The 27,721-nt window shown below is 36.5% G+C and overlaps 1 protein-coding gene across 1 annotated transcript in view; it reads right to left on the reverse strand.

Moving 5' to 3' along the window:
* LOC306855266 (liprin-alpha-4-like) overlaps nt 1-27,721 on the reverse strand; it is a gene marked incomplete at both ends in the record, with an annotated part of 96,358 nt that overhangs the window by 36,940 nt on the left and 31,697 nt on the right. Inside the window, one exon of the mRNA XM_079393824.1 lies at nt 522-623. Within this exon, the coding sequence (XP_079249950.1) occupies nt 522-623 (102 nt within the window). The remainder of the gene's footprint in view (nt 1-521; nt 624-27,721) is intronic.

The raw sequence follows: 27,721 nt of genomic DNA on the forward strand, positions 1-27,721 counted from the left end.
ACAATTTATTCTCTTCTGTGCCAGTCTTCAACACGCATTCACAAGAGTCGCACGGACTATTTTAACAATGTCCTTACTACCTATCTGGGCCATGCACATGGTAGTTCCCTTGCTGTCTTTGGAAGATCAGAAAGCTCTCAGATTTCACCCAAAATATCTTGATTTGTGTTACAAAGATGAACGAAGGTCTTGTGGGTTTGGAACGACATGAGGGTGATTAATGACATAATTTTCATTTTGCTGAGTGACCCAAAACTGACCTACAACTTTTGAACAGTAGTGGACATAATGCTATCAATAGCTGACTTATGCTAATGATAATAATGCAAAGCACCACATTTATGGTTAAGAATTTTCACATTGCTCTGCAGCTACTTTTTCCATGACAGAAAAAGTATGATTTTCAGTTTTAAACCCTCACAGCAAACAAAACAAAATACTTGGACAAAACACAGCCGTCTGGATTGTAACGATTGTATTGGGATGACCTGTAACTTTAACACACACAAACACATACTCACCCTGGTATTATTCCTCTCTGCTTTAAGCTCAGATATCTCCTCCTCTTTTTCTAGAAGCTGCTCTCGACACAAATTCAGCTCCTTAGTCAGGGTAGCAAACTCCTGAGAGAAGAGAAGAAAGGAGATTAATTCATTCATTTGACATAATGCACATTAATATGGTACTGTTACAGCAAACTAAGACACTAACACTCTTAATGTGATTTGACAGGTTTGTTATTTTTATTCAGAACTATTCAAGTCTACACGAATCTGCCGAAACGCGTAGATCTACTTTTAACAATTTTGTAATGATTTAAGCCCAGTACATTAAAGGCTTTTTATCTTACCACGTGAGTGCCTTGGAAGTATTCAGTCTATTTAATTCTATACGGATCTGCTCACATAATGATAATAACTCATCCACAGACCTTGTTTATGCATTCTTTCATACAATACTGTTTGTTATTTACTGATTCATCTTTACAGTCTCCCCTAAAGAATTAATAGTCATGGCCCATTGAGTGCCAGAAGAACTAAAGCTTCAAAATCCTGTTCCCACAATTTCTGGTCTTTTGTTGACCAGAACCACACATTCTGAACACAGGGCCACACAGATGGATATTGATCATTTTTATATTCATACAGTATATGTCTCAGTCAGCCAGCACAAACACCAAGAAACCAGAACAGAAAATCTGCCATCATTTGCTCACCCAAGTTTCTTTCTTCTCTTAACAAAAAGATGTTTTGAAAAATGTTGGTAACCAAAAAAGTTGATGGTAGCCATATTTTTTTTTTTTTTAAACCATCATTCTTCAAAACACCATCTTTTCTGCTCATACAGGTCTGAAACAACTTGAAAGATGACAATTTTTGTTTTGGGGTTAACTATACCTTGTAACTAGCCTGAGACTTCAAATCAATGACATGAAGCTGAATGAGCCACTTTACGCATTACATCCAACTAATATATAACAATGCGCATTTCTTCAGCATCATGAAGTCAGCGACACTCTGATTTTGGCTTTCTGCCTCTCAGTCCCGCCGGCATCCGGGCTGCAGTCTTGCGTGGCTCAATTGCTCTGTTCTCTGAAGTGCCCTGGCCGGGCCTCTGGCGCTAGTCCCAGTTAACCCAGCTGTTCATCGCAGTCTTTTGGGAAACTTTCAGGGCACTATTGAAGCATGTCAACACCCCCTCCTGTTTCAGCATACATGCATTCATACGCTCTTTAATTCAAGTGCACAAAATACTAGGGGCTGAAAAAAAAAAAAAAAAAGTGTCACATGGATTTTACACAGATGGTGAAATGGACAGAAGAACTGTCGTCTATGCTGGGGCAACAGAGCTTTTAAAGACTAACTTTAAATAAGTGTTAGAATAATGGCAAGGTGAAATGAAAAATGAAAATTCTGACATCATTTACTTAGCCTCATTTCATTCCAAAAGCGGATGTCTTTCTTTCAACTGTGGAGCACAAAAAAGATATTTTGAAGAATGTCTCAGTGTTGTTGTTTTTCAATGAATGTCAGTGGGGTCCAATGGTGTTGTTTTGAACCCTACTGACTTTCATTATGTGGACAAATACACCTGAAACATTCAAAATACCTGGAAAATAATCATACAGGTTTTGAATGACATGAGGATGAGTAGATGATGACAAAACTCATTTTTGGGTGGACTGTGTCTTTAAGTAAACATCACATCTTCCATATGGAAGCCTCACTTCTGTAAGCGGTCTTAATGACTCTTGATTCTTGTTAATTAAGAGTACACTAACACTTTTATATTAATAAACTGTATTTAGGCTATTGGGTCAGTTATGATTCCCATGCTAAATGAAAACGTTCAAGGTCACGCATTGTGTTAGTGTGCTGTTTTTCTGCTTTTTGAACAACGCTGCTTGACTGAAACGTAGGGGCAGAAAGGACCGGGAGGGGGAAGAGGAAAAGGAAAATGGGTCAGTGCGTTCATTTGATTTTTTTCACAGGAGTGGAGGAATAGGCACAAAGCAAGTTCAAATCCACAAACAGATGTTGGATCTTCCCACCTCTTTCAATCATTGCAACCGTCTCAAAAAAAACCCAACCATTTTTCTTATATAGCAAAAAAAATTAAATAAAACTAAAACCATGTTATATCAAAAAAAGCAATTCTATTTCAATCCACCATGGCTCCTCAATAAATGCTTGAGAATAAACAAAAAGGAATTGAAAACATGTATTTGGTGTTCGTCATCAGATATTGCTGTTTCAGTGCTCAATTCAAAGGTAAATTGTGTCCCAACTCTAGAAGTAACACAAGAGGATTTTCTGTGCTGAGGTTTTGCATTTGAAACCCAGGATTATATCTGTATTGTGACTTGTGAGCGTGAAAAGCTGAAATCCCCCCAGTTTGTATTTGACTTACATTCTCATCTAGAAATTTTGGCCTTGCTTAAATGTGGTTGCAACAGACTTTTCAGCTCGCCCCAACAATTATTAATGCAACAAATGAGTCTCTTTGCAAAAATGGTATTTCAAAGTACAATGTGGCACATAGAAAATCAGATTTTGGGTACTTTCACATGTGGTTCTTAATTTGCTACATTTATGATATCTGGTCATAAACACTTATGTGTGATTTTCTATTAATCCAGAGATTTTGGAGGTGCCTTCAAAATGTTAAATTCTAACATCTGCAAAAGCTGTGATAACTACATCTCCTTTACAAGCATAGAACTATGAAAAATCTCCAGGTGAATATCAGTGTTGGGAAGGCTACTTTGGGAATGTTATAGGTTATGGAATGTAATAAGTAGTGTAGTTGGTGGAAAAAGGTCCTCGATTCAGGAATCGAACCTGGGACGCCCATAGCACAACAGAGCTGTATGTCAACACACTGCCCACGAGGCTATCAGCGCTGACCATATCATAGCTTTTTACAGAAAATATTCAGCTGTAACCCTATTTGTAATTGTTAAGATTTTCATAAGTAACTGTGATTTACTTACACATTTCTTCTCAGTAACTGTAACAAATTACAGTTACATTTATTTTGTAATTCAATTATGTAAAACCTTTACATGCAACTAGTTACTAGCCAACACTGGTGAATACTAGGCCTATATGAAAAGCAAATCAGTCTGAGATGTAATCCGCAAGCCGTGCCTCTGTAAACACCTTCATTTATACTCCACAGTAGGTACCACAGTTAACTTGTCTTTGTGTTTCAAAACCATTTTATCAGCATAAGAAATTATAAGACTAGTGTAATTACCATTTTTCTAGAAAGAAAGAAAGAACAGCACCACAGGAAAGGAACACTGATAATTACAGGTCATTCTTATGGATATCTATCATGTAAAAACAGTTGTTGGTTTTCATTAGGTGATAACATATGAGGTGCGAGCGCTGTTCTGTATCTTTTTGCCTCATGAGAACACTACTTCTGCCAATTAGCTCTTAAAATACTGGATACAGATTTAATCCATTTTTTTCTGTTACTTCTATTAGTTTTGAAGGCTATACACCACCTTCCTGCATTATTTAAAACATTTCTAGGGCAAAAAATATGATTTCACATCAAGACACGCAGCTAAACTCACTAAGGGGTTTCTAAAATGTCAAAACGTCCTGTAAAATGTGAGGTACTGATAAAAGATAGAAAAATCCACAAAGTGTTGGCCAGCAGTGTGACCTTGTGAGGCAGTCGGCTGTCGGCAGGTGAGCAGTGTTGAGCTCAGACAGCTCCAGGGATTTCTCTGTGTTTGGTTGGTAAAAGTCTTGGGATTAAGGAATGGAAGGAATATTGCCGAATACAGCAGCGTTTCTGAGCACAGGATTAAGTCCTACTGCAGTCTGTATTACTATAAGCACCAACAGACAACACTCAAACACATATTATAGAGACCATTCAATGTTGTTGTTTTATATATTAAATGGGTTTTGAATAAAGAAACAAGTTGACAATCAAGGACTGAGAAGAAAGGCCTCACAACTAACAGCAAACATCTTTAGCCGCTCTCTGTTGTTGACTGAGACAGATCAGTCAAGCCTTCTTGCTCACTGAGCACATTTACATGTGCAACAAAAAGCTAATCACTGACAAAAATCAGCTCATTATAACAACCTCATTTTTGACATAGAAATGAATTGAACCAACACTGCAAGATAACTTGTTTTTGCTTCAGTCTTGATGTCACAATCAAATGTGAGCATATGTAATAAGGCTAAATGCAAAACTAAATCAGGATAATGAGCAACAAATGTGTCCACTGGGTTTTTCGTACATCATTACAGACCTTTCTACAATAAAATAATATAATGTTGGCATAACCATAACCAGTGTAAAATGTCTATTTAAATGTGTGCAAATGCACCCAATGAATAAATAAATAAATTGTCAGAAAATTCAATAAATGTAAGGACAATTTATATAAGTTACATTAATAAACGTTAAACTGGAATCAAGAACATCACAACCTACATCACATAATTAAATTATATGTCAAAAGATGAAGTGTTTCGAAACTAAATAGAATCACATTGCAATTTTTTCTCCCATTAAATATTTCTATATAAATTTATTTTACATAGTCCACAGGTCAACTAACCTATAAATACTATGGGAACTTTTTCTTATATCTAGCAAATAACTTCTAGAAATCATCATGATTTCTTTTAATAGAGGAAATAATACAACATATAACAGGAATCTAATTGAATAAGTGAATATGTCTGGAGATGGGAGGGAAAACTGATATTAGCTTTAATTAATCACCTCAGACTATCAGTGAGATGGCTATCTGGTACAATACACAAACGGTCAGCTCATACTAACAATCTATTCCATCTTAATTTTGCTCAGTGGGCGTCTGCTTCAATTAGCTTGTTTACATACTGGAAAGCCTGTGAAATATGATAAATCGTTCTGTAATAGCGCAGGTGTCACACTTCGTAGGAGCCAGGGAACGAGGAGACGAGGAACTTTTCAAAACATTGACTTTATTAATTCAAACACAGGGAACGCTGGAGACACGGAAAGACAAACTCAGAATGACGATTAGACCGGACACAGAGGCAGGGAAGCACAGGACTAATAAACAATGGGGAAAACTAGATAATTAATAAAACACAGCTAGAAACAAATCAAGGAAACTAATGATGAGAACTAAATGAGAACAGGAAACAGACCAAATAAGGGCACGAGAGGAGGGGAAACACAAGACACAGGAAGACAGGACTAACATTTACTGACATGGGCGCTCTGGAGCCCTCCAGGGACCAGGAGACATAACAGACGGCCTCCAGGGCGGCGCCCGTTCTGGGACCCATGGCGGGTCAGGGGACTCGGGAGGCCATGGCGGGTCTAGGAGCTTGGGCGGCCATGGCGGGTCAGGGGACTTGGGAGGCCATGACGGGACCGCTTCCAACTAGATAATTAATAAAACACGGCTGGAAACTAATCAAGGAAACTAATGATGAGAACTAAACGAGAACAGGAAACAGACCAAATAAGGGCACGAGAGGAGGAGAAACACAAGACACAGGAAGACAGGACTGACAGCAGGTGTCTAAACCACATGGTCTATCCCAGTGCTTCTCAAAGTCCGGACTCCGGTCCGGATCCGGACCCGGAGGGAATTCAATCTGGACCCGCTTCTATTTCATATTTCAAGAACACTAATTATATTTCCTACTTTGATAAACGCACGTTAAACTTGTAAATCATTTGTTTATTTATTCTTATTTTTTTATGTCTTTTTGGAGAAGGTCCGAAATTGCAGGCGAGATATTGAAACTTTTCCTTCATGACATTTGTTGTCATCATGACATCCAGTGAGCGTATGACGTTTGACATAATCGGGCGACATTTCACCGCTAATATTTTTATTTTTTTGTTTTTTTTGCTATCACTTATATTATGGCAATTTGTCTTATAGCAGTGCCCAGTGTACACATTTATTTGTGGCGGCTTGTCACAATATCAAAACTGACCGCTACAAATAGATTTTCCAAAAGGCTTATACTTCGTTGAATAAACTGAGCACTGCGCGTTTCAAAAATAAAATGCTGCATCAAATAAAATCAGCATCATATATCGGCCATAGGCTGCCCTGATTTCTAAATATCGGCATTGGCCAGAGAAAAAACGTTATAGGTCGACTTCTACTGCTGACACTTAAATTAATTGTTTTGGCACTTTTGCACTTGTTATTAAAGTATTTTGAATGCAAAGGGAACCTTTTTTTTTTTTAATGAGTGTTTATTTGTTATATGTTATGTATGTTTATTAAAAACACGTTTTGTAATAACCAATTGTTCCGGACCTTTGACACTGATGAAAATTCAGATTCGGACCTTTGAATGTAGACTCTGAGAACCCCTGGTCTATCCTTTCAATGTAGACCTTGTTAGCAAAGTGTGTACTTAAATAGGGCGATATAGCTTGATTGCTGAATCGGATTAAACTGAAACCGCTCACTAAAACGGACTGAACTGAATAATGGAAATCAATTTTTCCCAAATAAAACACCACTTTAATAACTAAAGTTTAAATCAAAGGCAGGTCAAAGGAGTCAATGACATAAAATCATTGCAATATTCTTAATTTTGCCTAATTTCATTACAATCACTGAATATATTTTGGATATATCGTTTTAAACATCTTGTTGGTCCTGGGCATTCCAGAGTACAAAAAGCAGACTGAAATCTGTTGGCTTGGTGTTGACGGGTTAGTAAGGCCTGATGTTGGTTTATTTCATACCACAGCTGCTGTCTTTGGCTCATCTTCCCATTGGCCCAGTGCAAAGAGGGAATTGTTGGAAAACATGCAGAACCTGGTGCTCAATTAGCTGCTAATGGATTGATTCCTCTAAAGCACAGCATCTCCTGTGGGATCAGACCGGATTTGGGCCATGCGCTCCATGGCTGGAATCAGTCAGGAAGAGCATAGAGAAAGGCATGCGAGGTTTGGACAGCAGTGGCCTAAACGCTGGCAGGATGCCTGTGGGCACTGGAACAGGTGAAGTAGAGGCGAGGGGCTAGAATTTTAGAATGGCATTTAATGAGCTCATCTTAGTCCCAATGCATTCTGAATGACTCTGCAGTGGGTCCATACTCGTATAGCATATATTTCAGATGATCAAGACACTTTAATAAATCATTTTCAGACATCCTGCAAATTCACTGCTCGCTTCACCATCATTTCCTAAAGGGATTTTATTCTCAGTCTTTATAAAATCCAACTAAATCATAAAAATTACCAGTTTCTGCCACTAAGTCTTTGACACATTGAAAGTAAACTCATTCCAGCTCAGTTATGACATGGCACATATATGAAATGTGAAAAGAAAAGGCGAAAGTAGAGGCAGAGCAGTTAACGCTCAATCGACTGCTGACAGCACAGATGGTTTCTCTGACAAACTGATGTGAAAATTACACCAGTCACTCATCACTGCAGTATTTAAAGTAAAACATGCAAAATACGCACAGGAAATGTCACTTTCCTCCCTGAGCAGTCAAATGTGGGCTAATGATAACCCTGACCTGACGCAAAAACTTCTGTCCAGGTCAGGGTCGCAGAAAAGTTATAAAGCATTGGCAAAAGGGAGTCCTCTGGGTGTCAGTATGAAGTAACATCAAACCTGAAACTGCAGGAAAACTATACAATGTCACCGAAGGATAGAATAAATCAATAAGCCAATAAGCCAATCAAGGTCATGCATTACAGTGATTTTACTATGAATAACAGGCAGGGTTTTTATAGTTAACCATAAACTTAAAAAAGAAATATGTTAACTGAAATAAAATAAAATATAATTAACTTATTTTATTTCAGGTAGCAGTTACCAGTTCTCATTTTCATTTAGTTTAACTGGAGGTAAAAAAAAAAAAAAAAAAAACTAAAACAAATTTTTTTTATTTTTGAAATAAAAATAAAATACACATATTAAAAATGAACAAAACAAATATAAAAAGCAACAACAAAATGAATAAAACTAACTAAAATTAACATGAAAGCAGAAAATATCATAATAAAATCTAATTCAAAATATTAACAAAAACTATAATAGTATCTCATTGATACTAATAGCAGTAGCAATTGTTTTTTTTTTTGGTGTGACAAAGGAGAGATGTGGTAATGACTGTAATAAACTGAAACAATTTTATATATTCATAATAACAATAAACATACCAAGGCCTCATCCTAAGGTTCTTCCAAAAAATGAATACTGTCTTACTGCAGCTTGTTTCAACAAATCAACATCAGTTGTTGGAACCATCAATATTATACTAGCAGTATATACAATAAATCATAATAAATGCACAAGTCACACCTTAAATACATACATAAATAAATAAAGACTTTCTGAAACGTGTATGGAGCATTACAACACCACATCTATAATATGCTTGTTGACATTTAATACATAATATCAAATGTAGGCCTCAAGTCTCACATTTGATTGCAGATTTTTGTATGAAGTATTAGATAACACAGAGAATCCTAGTGCAGAATAGTGATGGGAAATTCGGCTCTTTTCAAAGATTCAGCTCTTTTGGCTCGGCTCCCTTAGAAGACCCGGCTCTTACGGCTCCCAAATGGCTCTTTATTTAGTATCACTCGGAGCCTTCTATTTTAGCCCAATTTAGCAATTGTAAATGGTTTGTGTGTTGGTAAGCAATTTTTTATTTAGTGTTTTCACTAAAGCCTTTTTTTATGCATTTTTGTCATTACAAAAAAATTAAAAAATACACATGCCCCTAATCATATGGTAGACTAGGATCATACCCACTAATCTATAATAGAGAACATTATATTCATCATTATATATTATGTTATAACATATATATATGTATATTGGTTAAGGTAATGGTAGGAAGACACTGCATTGCTGCAACATCGGTCCCCTCAGAGAGTCTTCTGAAAAACAGGACAAATAATCACAGAGAGAAAAAAAAAAAAAAAAAAAAAAAAAAAAAAAAAAAAATCGCATCAGCCCATCCAAGCTGAGGCATCTGATATTTCTGAATGCCAACCTGCACTAAAAACTGAAGTGTCTTAATGTTAAGACTTTTTAAAAAATAAAATTGCTTACCAACACACAAGCCATTCACAATCGCAGAATTGGGCTAAAATAGAAGGCTCCAGCTGAAGATTCGGCTCTCCCCGATGGGAGACGGCTCTTCTCGTTCGCTACAAAGTCTCGTTTGCGAACGACACATCACTAGTGCAGATCTAGGATCTGATGTTTTCCATAACACTGCTGATCTAATACAGACTCAGCTGATCGGAAAACAGGATGCATATGTAAATACAAATGAGTGTTTTCAGCACCTCCACTTCCCTCTGAGGTGTGATATCAGTACCATGGTAACAGTGGCTTGAACACATCTGCTGATATCAGCCTTGCCAAAGCGGCAGAGAGTGACGCCTCCCTGAACTTTCTGTTTTAGAAACAAAGATTACTAAACTACTCCCTAACACATACAACTGAGCTTATAGACTCAACAAATGCCACAGTTCATCGGTGAAACATCTACCTAAAAGACAGTTTATAAACTCAAATATAACAGGCTCTTTAGAGCATTACATTCTGATTGGTCATTGGTATTCTATGGTAAAATCTGTATAAATTGCTGTAACACTGTCCCAAGCAGCCAGTTTCCTACACATCTGTGCTGATGTGTCTCGTATCACTTTGTGTTCTCTTTCCAATCACATCCTAAAATAATTTTCAACTCAATATACAAAATCAATATTTCATGTCTATTTCTCTCTCTTTGTACCCTAATACTTATCAAATATACCTAAATGTAAAGTGTTGATACCAAAATACATACCAAGTATACCAAAAAATACAGAGTTGATATGAGGGAAATATATATAATATAAAATATTAATATAAATATAATATTATAATTAATATAATATTAAATATATATATATATATATATATATATATATATATATATATATATTTTTTTTTTTTTTTTTAAATAATATATAGTATATAGTTAAAATTTGAAAAGGCATTTAAAAAGGTTGTCATCTTCTTTGATTACCTGGTCACCCTGTTGGGTTTGTTTTGCTGACAGTACATCACCCATCACATAACTTTGCTTGCCATGCCACTCACCCAATGAAGTCAGCAGCAACATTACACTGAAAAAGTCAGTGTATCGGAAATGTTTAGAAACCTCCAGCTCAGTTATTCATTCCTTTACAGATCTGTCAAGAAACGCAATTTAAAAAATTAAAATGATGTGACTCTGTAAATATCAGAAGAGGCAGGTACCCGATAACTGAAAAAGGTCTTGGCACAGGGCTTCAAGTATGAATCAGACTTAAACAAATTTAATTAACAACAAAAGCTGAGTTGACAAAGTGCCAGGATGCACATTTATTCAAGTGTATCACAGACATGGGGATACGGCTCAGTAGGACCGGTTCTGATTCTTCAGCCCAAAGCAGAGATTACAGAGAGAAACAGATAGTGTTAGAGAGAGAGGATAAGAACAGAAAACCACACATAGGCCAAAGAGGCCAAATCTGGCACAGGTGGAATCTTATCTGACTGAATCAAAATTCAAATGTGACATAATTAGAACACTTAATGTTACAAATATTTGCATGTTACAATCTCAGTGGACTAATAAAGAATGTTTCCTGTTTTTGAACAGAACATTGCCTAAATATCCTCATCTCCCCCATGCATTATACATACAGATAGAAATTAATGCAACCACTAATGTAATATGTGACCTTGGACCACAAAACCAGCCACAAGGGTCAGTTTTTCAAAATTGAGAATTATACATCATCTGAAAGCTGAATAAATAAGCTTTCCATTGATGTTCGGTAGGATAGGACAATATTTGACCGAGATACAACTATTTGAAAATCTGGAATCTGAGGGTGCAAAGAAGTAGCGACTTAAGACTGGTTTTGTGGTCCAGGGTCACATATATTATAGGGCACAGACATGTTTGTGTTATATAAAAAAACAGGTTGAGTGTTATTTTGAGGTCAATGTGTTTGGTTATTTGTTTTAATGAACACTTCTATTCAGAAAGGATGCATTAAATTGATAAAAGGTGATAGTAAAGACTTTTAAATAGTGTTTTTTAATTAAAATGTATTTAAATAAATGCTGTTCTTTTAAACTTTCTATTCATAAGAAATCCTGGAAATAACTGTTTCATGGTTTCCATGAATATATTAAGTAGCACAACTTTCAGCATTGATAATAATAAGATGTTTCTTTAACTCCAAATCAGTACATTAGAATGATTTCTGAAGGATTATGTGGCACAGAATTCAGTTCTGCCATCACAGGAATTTCAACAGTTATTTTAAATTGTAATATTTCACAATATTACTGTATTTTTGATTAAATAAATGTAGCCTTAGTGAGCAAAAGAGATTCTTTCAGTAACATAAAAAACTCGCTCTGACCTCAATTTTTTTTAATGGAGGTGCATGAAAGTTTAAACAAATAAATAATACTAACTAGAAAAATGAAAATTTAAGCATTTTGGTTTGCAGTGTGTACAGAAATTCTGGTTTCAGCCAAGAATTTACGTATCACTACCTAAGACTTAACTGAGTGTAAACAGATTGAATGAATTTGGATGTGTGTCAAAATATTGGATCTGTGCTGTGAAAATGTACTGAGTGAGATAGACAGAAACAAATACAGAGAGAGAAAGGCAGAGAAGAAGAAACACAGGGAATTCACAAATAGACAGCTCTCTCATCAGACCAATCAGTCAGTCACACACTAGTGAAGGCAGATGCTGACAGATGTCGTTCTCATTGGTGAACTCCAGTAACATCAGGGTCACCGAGAACAGGACCAAACTCATGGACTTGCATTCAGCAGGAATATAAATATGCCACATTCTAGATATAGTTACTCTGCCTGAGAGGATTACAGGTAAAGATGTAACAAGACTTGAACTGAGCCCCCAATGCTTAAAGCCAATCTTTCAGGTGATGTGACACAACATGACCAAGGGAACCATCGCATCCACACCATCAGCTCTTCCAGAATTGTCTGGAGTTTCGCTCTTTCATGCATCACAGACGTTCTGTTTTTGACAAGCTTAAAAGTGCCTTTTCGTGAGATACAGAGAGAATATCCGTCATCAGATACACTGGAGAACACAAAAGACAGTGCAGGCAACTCCTGACAGAACCAACGTCAGTTCTCTCCAACAACTTTCATATCAGCTCACCTCCTCTATCGCTCCTTTTGTTCTCTGGCTCAACCCAAAATAGCTTCATTCAAGTATTCCTCATTATTAAACAACAAAATGAACATTTCTGACTCAAGAAACCTAGCTTGGAGTCTCTCCAAATCTCTCTCTCTGCGGATCCAGGTGATAGAAAAAGCTCAAAAAGTTCACTGCGGCAAGTGTGGTTTCAGAATGCATCTCAGAACAGGACACCGCGTCTCTATGTACAGAAAAATATGCAGCATGCAGGTTTACAGTCAAGCTGTTTTGAATTTAGCTAGAACGTTATATACAAGCATATCTATAATTATGCAACCAGGGACATCGCTAGACATAAATGACATTTGTGGCTTAGCCAATTAGAGCCAGAGCATAATGCAAAACTACCTTCAACTGTAAATGATTCAAAGCAGAGCCATGTTTGTTAGATTTTTAAATGGTTTAAGACAAAAAATAATGTCCCAAATCAAAATCTTTCTGTGATATTTTTATAGAACAATTTAGGCACCTTCAGTTAAATAAAAAAAATTATGCAATTATGGGTGATTTTTTATTCCCACAACAATACATGTCAGTATAAGTCCAAAAAAACATCATGTCAGCCAGCAAGTTTTATATAACTGTAATATTAGTCTTTGGCCTCACGTAAATGAAACGTTGCATCCATTGCCGCTGACATGACACTCATTAGTGTGCTTCGTGTTTTAGCTGTGTATGACACATAATGTAACACCAGTGCTTTGTAAGGGCAGGTACAGAAGGTTAAGTATGAAAAGACCAACTGCTAATCAGGGCTCCAAACTGCGACTAAAATGGTCGCATTTGCGACCAAAAATATTAATTTGCGAGTGAAGTTTTTGCTGAGGTCGCCACTGGCGACTATATATAATTTGCATGAAAGGACTTTTTTCCCGATTGTTTTGCGCTCACATCTTTTGTTATGTTCACGTAATAAACTTACATAAGACGATGCGCATCAAAGTTTTACTGGAAAAGAGTTTCAAACAGTCCTCGTCTCTGCCGCACACAGTCTGCTGAACGCAGTGAGAGAGACCTGAAAGGGCCTGTTTACACCTGGTCACTTCATGCATTTTCTCTGATCGGATATCTATATGATTTGTTAAAACGTTTCCCCATTTACACTTGGCCACATAAATGTGTCTTCGCAAAACGGATATAAATCCGTTCTTCAATTCCCGCTTCATATGCAAATATAACGGAGTTCACGTCAATGAAAGCAATGGATAATTTTATTAATTATCAGCTAATTTCAATATCACAGACCGCGATAAGAGAGCGTGCGGCATCAGCACTGGAAAGATAGGCTAGTCTCGCTACTTTTAATGAAGAAGATTGTGTGTTGAGCGTCTGCGGCTTACTTTCAGGTTCATTCAGTTTGCGCGTCGCTTGCTGAAGAAATACTCCGCTACTCATCCGCGGTGATGCTTGTTGCATTGCGCTGTCATATCTGACTATAACATGCCATATAGCCTATAAAACGCTCTCACACGTCTATTATTTTAATATTATGGGAGGAGTAAAATGACCATATGTGGTTTCAACAACCAGATGCATTTACACTTGTCCAGTTTCGCCCAGACCACCTCCTGAAGTACTTCGAGCGATTGGATTTATATCCGTCTCGAATGCGTTTCGGACAGCTTTGTGCTGTCTTACTTTTTAATAAACAAAGTATCAGCTTTAAAATGCTACGAAATTCAAATGATGCGGTTTGGGTGCTCTTTAATGCGGACCACAAGCGCACACTTTCGGTAATATAAACACCAGTACCCGCGTCCACACGGTCCGTGTATGCGTCCGGATCGCGCGAGCGGAGAGTATCGCACTTAATGCTCAGGCGCGATCTCTTTAGCTCCTCAGTTAAAGCAGTAAGTGAACCCATTATATATTTCGATTTACTACTATAGTATGAAATGAACATGATCAAAAGGTAGGCAATAAGAAAGCCTATACCGGCTTACTGAACTTACTGAAATGTTTTATGTAAAAGCTCATTCAGTGTTTCAAACTGAGGAAATGTATAAAGCTTGTAAACATTGCATTGTAATACATTTACCTCAGAATAACCACTCAGTGTCCATAAACTCATCAGTCAGCTAGAAAAATAACTATAAAGAGGAGCGTTTTGCTATATTCATGCGCTGTTGCATATTAATATTTTTACTTATTCTGTTGTACATGATTCAACTCCTCCTATAAAATTGCATTTTACTAATGAAGAAAAACAGACTGAATGTGTGAAAGACGTGACAACATTTATAGGATGCACTGCACTCAGTTGCCAAGTGATGCTTATGGTCCATGATATTGGTACAGATTCTGTGTAACGAACAATTCTTTGTGACTGTATATTTCAAGTTGTAAAAGACATTTAATTCACACTTTAAGTGAACCTTAGTCCCCCGGTCGACCTGATCATCTACAAGATGGATTAAAATGCTGATAAAGCCTAGAAAAGATAAGACATAAACACATGACAAAATGATTGAAATGTTAAAATAGGGGGGAAAAATAAAATGATAATAATAAAATAAACCACTTTTATTCTGTGGCACCTAAAAAAATAATTTGGCGCCTAAGTTTTTCTTTTATAGGAGCCAATGGCTCCTTACTCGATTTTTTTGTCTGGAGCCCTGCTGCTAATTGTCTTGCAAGCAACAAGCCTTAAGCAAGCCTACACACAATCAACAACTCAAATTGTCTGTGAACTCAAATCACATACAGGCAGCTATCATTTAAAAGCACAGCACCGAAGACAACAGCTTGTCTTTAATTAGCAGTAACACACATGCAGGATGCTAAAAGACGCCACTGAACTGGGTCTATATTTTTATATATATATATATATATATATATATATATATATACACATATAAAAATGGGATGTGTGTGTGATTATTTATAAATGTTAATATAGTTATTTATATTACCGTAATAATCTCTCCATGTATTAATTCCCTTAAAATTAAAATAGAAGAGATCATTATAAATTAATTATTTTTCATTTATTAGTGCAGTGATGATGATGATGATGATGATGATGTGTTTGTGTGTGTTCAGGCAGCAGCCGATCAGTATTAATCATGTGTAATTGCAATTTTTTTTATGCCGTATTCTTCGATTAGCATCCTTAAAACAAGGTAAATGCACTTGAAAAAGAGAACTGCGTGATATATTAAGACTTTCTAAAAAATACTGTATATATCCTAAGTTTATGTCTCTTTCAGTTATAAATCTTGAAAACAATTTAGTTAGGTTTAGGCTTAAACCAACAAATTTATCAACTGGGCATGAAAAACAAACCAATTAAATTAAATAAGAAATATAAGAAGAGATTCTCTGAATACAAGTCTTATTATCTTCTCAAGTAAATTTGTGATGTTTATAGATTACATCTTTACTGGGACACAATACAAACATAAATACCTCGCACATAACACTGGAAATAAGCAATATGCACACATAAGCTTCCACACACACACACACACACACTAAAGTTTAAATACGCCACTGAGAGTGGCCTGTTTCCCTGCTTTGAGTTAATTAATACTCCCTAAACCTGCAATGTAAGCAAGTCAACAGCCACTTAGTCTGTGTTCCCTTCTACGATTTCTTTCCGGAATGACTCCGCACAAGAATTCCCATGTAGGCAAAAGGCTTTAAACGCAGAACACCTCGGACAGCTGACGCACCGTTCGAAAGCACCTTGCGCATGTTTAAGCAGGCAGCCAATGGCAGGATGGGTCACCGTCCCTCACCTACCTGATACATGTATGTGCTAAAGTAGATCCCATTGTGTAGTTGGATTTTCGGAGAGGTGAGGTTCATCTCGCAAGAATCATATCAGAACCTGGTTTGGATCTGCGAGCCCCCCGCAGCGAGTAGAGAAGGGGAGGGTGGAAAAAGAGAAAGAGAGAGAGACTGAGAGAACAGAACTCTCCCTCTGTCTCTAAATCCCTGATGGATGACAGTAAGCTAGAGAATAAATTAAAGTCTTCGATGCCGGCTCTGCTTAGCAGACAGAGACACTCAACTCTGCGGACTGAGACCCACATGGAAACGAGAAAAAGAGACTGAGAGAGAGAGACATGGAGGGGGGTGAGTAAATAGGGGTAGGAGAGGGAGTAGAGCAGGAAAAAGGATGCTACACAGTGCAAACGGAGAGGGAAACAGAGCGAGGGACGGGATAAAGATAGAGATGTATCATAGGAGAGAGAGGCAACAGAGAATGAAGACGGGAGGGACACAAACAGAGTTTTGAGTATTTACTGGCATGTGGGGTTACGTGGAGATAGAAAGAGTTCAAAACCTGGCCTCCTGTCATGGACATCCTACATTGTAATGGCTTCATCTAAACATTCCTATGGAGGAGCATTGGTGTCAACTGACATGGATTTATTTGGAGATGGACAACCATCTTTGTCATGCAGCCTGCATTAAGAGTTTACAAGAACAGGAAAAAAAAAAAAAAGTTTACAAGAGGCTGCAAGAACAGGAAAAATATGTTTTCTTTTTTTTTAAATTGTAACAGTATTAAGACATTAAGATAATTAATAGTAAATTGTAAACTATTATACTATATAATAGCACAATAATAATAGCTAGATTATAAATTGATGCATTTGATCTTATTTAGATTTTTTTATTCTGCTCTCAAAAGGTCAGATATAATAGTAATACTAAGATAGTTAGATAACTACAGAATAGTAACTATATAAGCACAATTACCTTTATTCTATTGACAGCAACAGTTTTTAACAAAAAATTATCTATCATCTATATTACAAATTGTTAGAATATACTAATTATAAATTATTATTAATCATTTTAAATATAATATATTTTTCCAAAAATGATTTTAATTTATAGACACGCAGATAGATAGACAGATAGACAGGAAGATAGACCAATAGACAGATAAATAGACAGACAGACAGACAACTAAGTTGATAGATACAGTATATAGATAGATAGACAGACAGGTATCTGATAAATAGAATTTGATGTATTTATAAAAAAAATTACATTTAGGGGCAGGTTAATCTATTGTTCTAGTAATATACTATTGTTATCACAATAATAGATCTGGGAGCGGAGACTCACTCAAACCTGACCTGGGTCATGTCCTGAAGCCATTCCCCCTCTATCTCCCTCCGTTTTCATTTCAAAATCCTCACTGTCCTAGATAAAGTGGAAAAAAGTGCACCCTAACTTTCAGAAAGTGTCAATTACTTGAAGAGGTCCAATTTTTTGTATGTATCAGATGTGATATATGGATCAGTGACAAATCAAGCCCCAAGCCAAGTCAATTAACACTAAATTGCTTTCATAAAAACCTCAAAAGACATTAGATCTATAGGATACATACACTTGCACTGATATACAAGCCAATAATACAATGCAACCTGTCGCCAAACAAAAACAGAGGCTGCTATAAAGGGAAAGGGATTAGCATCATATTCTTCTGTTCCTGGGTTAGACATAAGCTCCTGTTTAGCTCACAGCACACAGCTCAAAGGCTTTTTTGAGTAAAAGTGTCAGTAAAATGATCCTCCCAAAAGCCTTAACAAGAAAAAGTTAAGATGCAGAGAAAAAAAAAAAACATGTCCCAAGGCACAGAGATGATGTGAATGGATATTGAAGCAGAGCTCACTCTGCAGAAAATAAGTCCTTTATTTCTGTGTGTTTGTCATTTCTACTACTTCTACTGTTTTTCTTCTCAATGTCATGTCTCAAACCACAAGATTTAACCCAAAAGATGTAGAACTGGAATTTCACATTTTGTGTAGTTGTTTAGCATATTGAAATGAATGGGAACGGTACGGATATTTCAGGAAAAGTAGGAGAAGATTCTCTTGTCCAGACTCCTATGTGCTGAACTGATCTGGGAACAGTATGTTTGATGAAGAATGACAGACGTCTGCTGGGACTGTGTGGGAGACATGATTAGCCTAAGAGATGCGCTGTGGACGAGACTGGATGAGGAGGAAGAAGAACAGGAAATGTAATGGCAAAACAAAACACCCAATGGGATGCACAAGCACTGGCTATTACAGGCGGCTGACACTGGAAAATCCCACATGTGGCTGTTAATGGCTGGTATAAAGGGAAGCACAAAGATTCTGATCAAGGCAATACAAGAACAAGCACTTAGAACCAGATCAATGGAGAAAAGCCAAAGTAGTTCAGAGATGTCCCAGCCCAGCCTCAACAGTTCCCAGTTAAAACAATGTAGATCCACTTCAAGAAAAGAGCCATCCTTATACCAGCTAAGATCCATCTCTGCATTATGCTGGCTCCTGCGTCAGAAGCACCACACACGTGTTGTGGTACTCTCGTGAATACAAAAAGTATTCTCGTAGCTTCATAACATTAAGGTTGAACCACTGATGACACATGGACTATTTTAACAATGTCATTACTACCTTTCTGGGGTTTGATCATTTCAGTTGCGTTGTAGTCTATGCAGGGTCAGAAAGCGCTCTGATTTCATCAAAAATATCTTAATTTGTGTTCCAAAGATGAACGAAAGTCTTACGGATTTAGAACGACACGAGGGTGAGTCAGGACAGAATTTTCATTTTTGAGTGAAATAACCCTTTTATATTAACTTTATTTTGTTTAGATCTATAGACATACAATATGCTAACAACTGCATAATGTATGTCTCTCAACTTTTATGAAAAATCTGAGACATATATAATAGAAATTAATAACGTAACGCAACACAACATAACATAACGTAACGCAATACAACGCAACACAATGAAACGGAACGGAACTCAATTAAGTATCTAACTGATTTACCAAATGGAAAGTGTAATAAATAAATAACTAGACCTAAATGTTTTTGTAAAAGTTCACAAATAGCTCTACACTCTCAAAATACTTTCAATCAGGATACAAGATGACTTGGAACTAGTTGAAACATGTTCAAACAATTGGGGAAAAAAAAGATCACAGCACAAGCAGCAATATGAAAGAGCAAAATCTCATCTAAAATGTTGTTTTAGTTCAACAGAGACCTAATTACCAATCTTATATTCTCTGAATGTCCTGGTTGGTTGAGTCGGTTCAAACTAAATGCAAAATGCAGTTGTCAAGGAAACAGTAACAAATCTATGCCAAGTAAGAATTTGGATCTAAGAAGAGGAGATTAGAGGAGAGCAGCACTACGGTCACTATTAAAAACCACACAATGAACGTACCAAGCTAAATGAGCAGCTTTATCCTGCACTTCTTATGGGAGCTCTAGAAAGTCACAGAAGGAATAATTGAGCTTGAATAAGGCACTCTTATAGAGCGTTTAGTGAAGCAACTTATCTAATAAGAAATAACAACAGCATGTTTGGGCTGGAGGCTCTGGCACTCACAGTACAGTAATGCATCAGGAAAACAGATTGCTGTCATTGGACACTCAAAGACAATGGGTGAGAGGAGAACATCACCATGACCTCACTTTGATAAACAGTGAAGTAAAAGTAAAAAAAAATGAAAACCTCCCCTCAGGCCATGCCTGTCCCCTGCAGCCACTGTTGGAGACCTACTCCATCATTTGTAATGAGACTAGGCCCCCTTGTGACTAGGAGGTGTAAGTGCTGACCTAGAGAGGGACAGTTTCTGACTGCACTTCCCATGATGCTCTAAAACAGGCATCCTTCAGTAAGAGCTTGAAAGAAAAGCAGATAAAATTCAAAAACACACCCTTAAATATACATGACAAAAATTGAGTTATGTGACCTTTAGTCCAATGTCTGTTAGTGTTTTGAGGCCTTTATATTTATAATGCTTTTCCCCTTAGTTTATTGATGCAATCCCCTTACAAATGACACTCTTCCTAAAATGCTTATTTTTTTTACTGTGTGAGACAAATAGTTAGTGTGAAATTATAAAGAAAACATTTAATTATGCTGTCACCAAGGCCGAAATATATAATTGAAATATAATCTTATTAAAAATTATTCTAATGTATTTTTATAACACTTCAAATCATTAACAGTCAACAGTTTGAAAACCCCTGTGTATACATTGACAAAAATGAATTTTCAGCAGATTAACAGTTAAGTTAAGTAAGTAATATATTACTAAATATTAAAAAATGTCAAAAATATCCTGCCTAAACATCCAGTTTCAGTAGAAAAACAGGACATGAAAGACAACTGGTCTTGACAAAATATTATACAGCATCTTTAATGTAACTTCTAACACACACTATGAGAAAAAAGGACTATAACTGGCTTTTTACAAATATTTTTAGTAAGTGCTTTAGTCACATTAACATTGGAGAGAATCCCGTCACTCCTTCTGTCTTGTCACCATAAGGTGAAAAAAGAGACACATTTCTGATAGGAAGACAGGGTTTCCCACCAGGCAGCATGATGCCAGCAGCTCCAGCAAAGAGCTTTCGCTCATCTGTTCCCACCTTTTCTCATCTCTTTTACTCCTCACCACACATCTCTCTCTCCTGTGGCTTTTCTTAAAGCACCTCTCCAGATAATCTCCTTATGCTGGACTCGGTGACTGCATGACCGGGAAGCCATTTTACAGCTCAGCACGGTTCTCGAGAAACATACTGTACATGCACGTGCATGTTAACGCCCGGTTGCCGGTGTCAGCACAAAAACTGAGACTCAGCCGCATATAAAAACTCACGGGCACACAATAACTGCAGCCACACCCTGAGGTGGCTCTGGTCAGGTTAGTTCACCTCCAAAAAACCCACTTATCCCTGGGATTTCAGGGACTACTCAAGCTCTATATCTTCTCATAATGATTTCTGTGCATCACGTCTGTCAGAAAAGATGCTGGTTAATCTGATGCTGAGTTACTGCTCTCATCCATCATTGCAAAATAGCATAAGCAAACCATTAATCACTTGTAGTCGGTAGTGCTTAGAACAGGATGTGAGTGAGTGATTTTATTTTAGCACAAGAAGGTTATTGGGTGTCCATGATGTTATTAAAGCAAAAAACTGAGATAATCCAAATACTAAAATGTTCTCAAATTATTATATATATATATATATATATATATATTTAATTAAATTCAACTTGTATGTAAATGTATATGTTGAAATATAATAGTTAAATAATGAAAAGTTAAATTCTATTAAATTACAAAAAGTTTGTAATTACGTAGATTATGTAGATATTAGCATTAAACATTTAAAAAAGAAAAATGTATATCTGCTAACCAATATGTATAATTGCCAAATCTGAATATTCAGCAGTCATCACTCCAAAAGTAAAATTCTATTCAATTAGAAAAACAGATTATTTTTTACTTGTAGTTACAGACTTTACAATAAAGATACTGTAGATATCTGCACTAAAAAATGTATACTTGCCAAACAAAAACTTTTTTAGCTGCCATTACTCCCAAAATTTCTATTATATTAGAGTTTTTTTTACAATACCATCACTAAACAATAAATGTATATTCGCCAACCACTTATTCAAATAGTGTAGACATGTAACATTTAAACATGTTTACACACAATAAACTATACAAGTCAAAATGGCTCAGACACATCCAAGCAAATGGCATATTCCATCCTATCCAGTTGTCACATGCAATTATGACAAGAGTCGGTTCAACCATCTCTTTGCTGTCATGCCATCATGTGCATCCCCTTCTGTGCACCTTCTCTCTTAGTCTCTTACTGACTGTCTTATACCTAGCGGTTTCTACACGGGCTGCAGACTGTCATCTATTAAAAGAGCCTTTCATGTACATGGCGTGGCCATTAAAGCTCTCAAGGTTGTGTTAATGTGTGTTTTCCTTTCCTTCTCTGAATGTTTTTTATGTGTTTCCAAAGCTAAATATGAAAATTGTCTTTTTAAAGCTTCAATCATTGAAAAGCCAACCACAATGCTGGAGTAGCTATCAATGGACAAAGAAACCCCTTCAATTTCAAGAGCTTGTCCACGTCAATGACAATCTCTGAGTGCAGGAATGCATTTGAGATGAACATTTATGCTTTTTGAGGTCTGTAACATTTCATTTTTCCCCCATTGAAAGGATCAAATGAAATCTGCACCCAAAGAACTCCACAGAATCAGAAATCCTATCATGCACACAATTCTACACATTCTCCGTATCTTGTATGTTTTGCCATTACTTCAGTCTTCTGATCCTTCAGAAATCATTCTAATGCACTGATTTGGTTTTCAAGAAACATTTATTACAGTGCTGATTAATATTTCTAAAAGTCTTTACTGTCACGTTTGATCAAGTTAATGCATTCTGGTTGAATAAAAGTAATCACTTCTTACAAAAAACTAAACAAAAAAAACACACTATATACATTCTCATTCTACTACATTGAGATTGGCATAACCCATAACTCACTTTAATCTTTAAAAAACAGTAATAATTCAACAACACTGTAAAATGTAATATTTAGCAAATCACATTTCTCTTACTACATTCACTTGTATAATTAAAAAAAAATATTATATTATGTTAGTTTTTTAATTTATATAGTTAAAATAGTATAGAATTTTATCATCAGCCATTCATTGTTTATTAGTCAAAACATTAAAATATTATGATCTTTTCAGAGTCAAACAGAATCTAAATATCCCATTTTACAATTCTGCATGTTTTCCCTCCAAATGTGCACAGATTCTGTATGGATCTGCCTAGTGATAATTGTTCCCATTGATACAGCTTTTCATATGTCACTCCAAATAACATTTTATTACCCAGACGCTCAATTTCATTAGTAAATCAGATTTTAATATCACTGAACGCTCTCTCAATGTAATCTGTGAGTGCTATTAGTGAACAGCCTCCGCTGTGTAATCTGATACAGGACATGATCTGATACCTGCATCGCATTTATCAAGAGGAGGAAGGAGGAGGAGGGGGAAGAGATGAAACACGAGAAAGGGCGAGAGAGAGGAAGCTCACTCCAGCAGGAGTGGTTATAGACTGACACATTTCACAGTGTTTGTGGTTATGTGTTGAGAGCATGGGCAGACGGATGCCTTTATATAGGCATGCCTATGGAAGTGAATGCTGGGACATAAGGAAGAGGTCAAGGCCAAACTATCCTCTCAGGGGCACCATAAGAATGTGTATGCTTTGATGAAACCTTACACCCTGTCATGGAAGATTGGATTTGAAAGGGAAAGGAAGAAGAAGGTCATGTGACAGGAAGCTATAGGTGCCATTGCATTACTCTTGACCTTTCTCCTGTCTGCACATTACACTCCTCCTCATTAATATTATATAGATGCTAACACTGTCATCTAAACATTCTCTTTTTATTTTCAAGTGACCTTTGCATGATTTACTCAGAGGTAAAGCTGAGTACGGTGACCAGATGTTTTGCTGAACAAAAAACAAACCCCCGAAACATTTTTCATTAAAAAATAAATTACACACTATATACTCTAAAAGAAATTATGATCAAATATACTCAAATTCTCTTCTAGCTATTGTTTATGATGTCCAAAGGTAGACTACAGGACTAAAAAGTATTTGAGACACTTAAAATGTGCTGTATTAATATAATTACATAATCCCCTTCTGTTGATTTTTTTATTATTGGAATGACATTTTAAGCTGAAGAAACCCAAATTCGATTCTCTCATTATCAAGGTCTACTAGATAGTCTCTGTCCAAACTTTGGAATATGCTGCTTTCAACCAAATGTCAACCTTTGATAGTGGTCAGGCAGCTTGTTTTTAACAATCACATTTGCCCTCTTTATTATAATTGGAATGCTTAAATTCAGCATGCAATGGAAATTGCAATCGTCTTTTCTTCCATATTGTGAGGTGTATGTGCATAATGGCCTCTCAAATGAGAATGTAAAAAAACAGTAGGGCGAGTCTTGATTTCGTCCATTTTAAATTGATTGGATTGTTGTCAATATTAGATCAGATAGTTGTTAATTCCTGCAATGTCATGTGAGTGACAGGTTGTTGGATGGGAGGAATTATTGAATTGCAAACATCATCAGATACGTCGTTGTAAGAGGGAGGGGAATATTAATATTTTTGATTAAAAATTATGAGGGCACATGAATGAAGAAAAGTGAATGAATAAAACATTCATAAACAATGCAGTATTCCATAAAAAAGAATAAAAAGAAAAAAAGAATATTTCACCCAAAAATGAAAATTTGTGTCAATGAAATGAAAATGTCGTTCTAAACCCTTAAGACCTTCATTCATCTTCGGAACACAAAATAAGATATTTTTGATGAAATCCGAGAGCTTTCTGACCTTGCATAGACAGCAACACAACTGACATGTTCAAGGTAGTAAGGACATTGTTAAAATAGTCCAAGTCACATCAGTGGTTAAACTTTAATTTTATGAAGCTATGAGAACACTTTTTGTGTGCAAATAAAAACTAAAAATGATTTTATTCAACAATTTATTTTCCTATATGTCTCAGTTGCGCGTTAAAAAGAGTACAACAACGCATGCGTGTGGTGCTTCTGACGCAGGAGCCGGAATTCTTACGTCCATCTCTCTTAGCTCATCGTCTGTATATTCTGGTTCAAATAAGTAAGGCCGGCCAAAATATAGCAAGTCTTCCTCTCTGTCAAAATCTTCAGACATGTCAAGACTGCTTTATGTACAGCGTGTGTGGTCTTCTGCTTGTAAACAAGGCGCAGTGCATCCAGGTTCTACGTCAAAACGCCGCCTCCAGCGTCAGCAGCACCACACATATGCGTCGTGGTACTCTTGTGAACTCGCAGCGAAGACTGACACGGAAGTAGTGTTTGCACAAGTACAGACCGCGATGCCATTCAGTACTGAAATTTTAAAAATTGCCAATTACCAGTGCAACAGTGCTGATTGGTCATTGTGTTCACATGCTCAACAGATATGACTGTGATTGGCTACAATGATCATCGCTTCACCCAAGAATTTACATTTACATTTATTCATTTAGCTGACGCTTTTATCCGAAGCGACTTACAATTGCTATATATGTCAGAGGTCGCACGCCTCTGGAGCAACTAGGGGTTAAGTGTCTTGCTCAGGGACACATTGGTGTCTCACAGTGGATTCGAACCCGGGTCTCTCACACCAAAGGCATGTGTCTTATCCACTGCGCCATCACCACCCTCACCCAAATTCCGTCTATCTACAGATATATTAAGGATCCTCTGACAGTGAAGGATCCGCTGATAGACATGGCTTTCAAACGCTCCCGTGTGCTTCTGTGTGACCGCTCGGTGAAGGGCTTGAAACGATTATCATTGTAGCCAATCACAGTCATATTTATTGAGTGCATGAATACAATGATCAATCAGTGCAGTTTAAGAATCTGCTTAACAGCACTCAAATGTTAGCGGGAAATGGAAGTTTTTAAAATTTCAGTACCAAATGGTATCGCGGTTGGTAAGATAAACTAAGGTCTTACGGGTTTGGAACAACATGTGAGTAATTAGATGACAGAATTTTCATTTTTGCGTGAACTATCCCCTTTAAGAATTGTATTGAATGGTGTAATTTATTTGGATCTGTTCACTGTCCACAATTAATTATTAACTGTTGAACTCAGAGCTCGCAGAATATAACTGAATCTGCATTTTCCTGGTTTACTGACTAGTTCAGATCACAAGCTGGAAAGGCTCAATCTGTTAGATCTCTTAGCAATGTTATCCAGCTGTATGGATTCTCTTATCACCACTAAGCTGATGATTCTGTGCATCTCATTTTCTTCCTCTACATTCTCAGAGGTGATCTTGACATGCAACCCTGACATATTGACTTGGATGACTACTCATCACCTCACGATTATCCTTGACAAGACTAAGCTCCTCTGCTCCCAGCCAAGACCCCCCCCCCCCCTCACTCTCTTTCAGTCTTGGTTAAAAGTAATTCGGTCATCGCCTCAATAAAACCCCAAGAGACATCCTAGATGACCGAGAGTCCTTTCTAGGACATTACAGCACTAGCATGGTCCCACTCATCCTTGGCTCTGCTCTCTGTCGATGTTCTAGTCCTGTCATGACTATATGACCACACTTATTCATCATCATCTTACTATACCTGCCACACATCGCTCCAAACCGTAGCTACACTGGATGCAAGCGACACAACACAACATGACAAAACCCAATAGAGCTTATTATAACCAGTGATTCTTTCGACAGTAAACTGATGCTCTGTTCTATTTACGACACTTCTGACATGAACAAAAAAATTAATTGGCAATAGTAGCTTAGGCTGTTGAGATGTGTAGGCATGGTGAATCTATAGCTATTCTACCAAAAAAAACAACAAAAAAAAAATTGTAAAATTAATCCAAAGCCATATAGTAGCTTGCGATAACAAGTCATTAATGCCTGAAAATCGTCTCCCACAACTTAAGTTCTCAATTCACATTCATGTTCGCGCAAATTCAAAGAGGGACAGACAGACATAAAGCAGATTTTATAAAGGGAATAAGAAAGAAAGTAAAGTGTGAGCTAAAGAAAGAAAGAACAAGTAGTCTAGATAGATATTTTGGGTGAACTATCACTTTAAGCACTTGACTAATGGTAAATGCAGATCAAAATGCATGTGCTTGAACGAGGTTCATTTGTTTTGGTGACTGTGGCGTCTACTCATTGAGTCAGGCGTATTGTTTGTAAGCCATTAGAACACAAAGAGCTGTATCATTTGTCAAAGAAATAGCATCATTAAAACCCATATCATTTTTCTTACATCAATAAAAAGCAGTTATGTTGATGCTGCAGAATATGAATGGCCCTCTTGTATGGAGGACCAAACCTGCATAAATTAAATATGAATAAATGAATGAATGAATGAATGAATAAATAAATATATTAATGAATAAATAGATAAATAAATGAGATAATAGGAAAATAAATAAATAAATAAACGACTTGATAAAATAAATGATTAATTTGTAATAAAATTTCCCCCCCTTAATTTATTTTCTGCTTTTATACATTTATACATTTTTAAACTTTTTTTTAACTTAAATTTTTTCACTAATTC

This window comes from Barbus barbus (assembly GCF_936440315.1).
Source record: "Barbus barbus genome assembly, chromosome: 35".
NCBI classification, from domain to species: domain Eukaryota; kingdom Metazoa; phylum Chordata; class Actinopteri; order Cypriniformes; family Cyprinidae; genus Barbus; species Barbus barbus.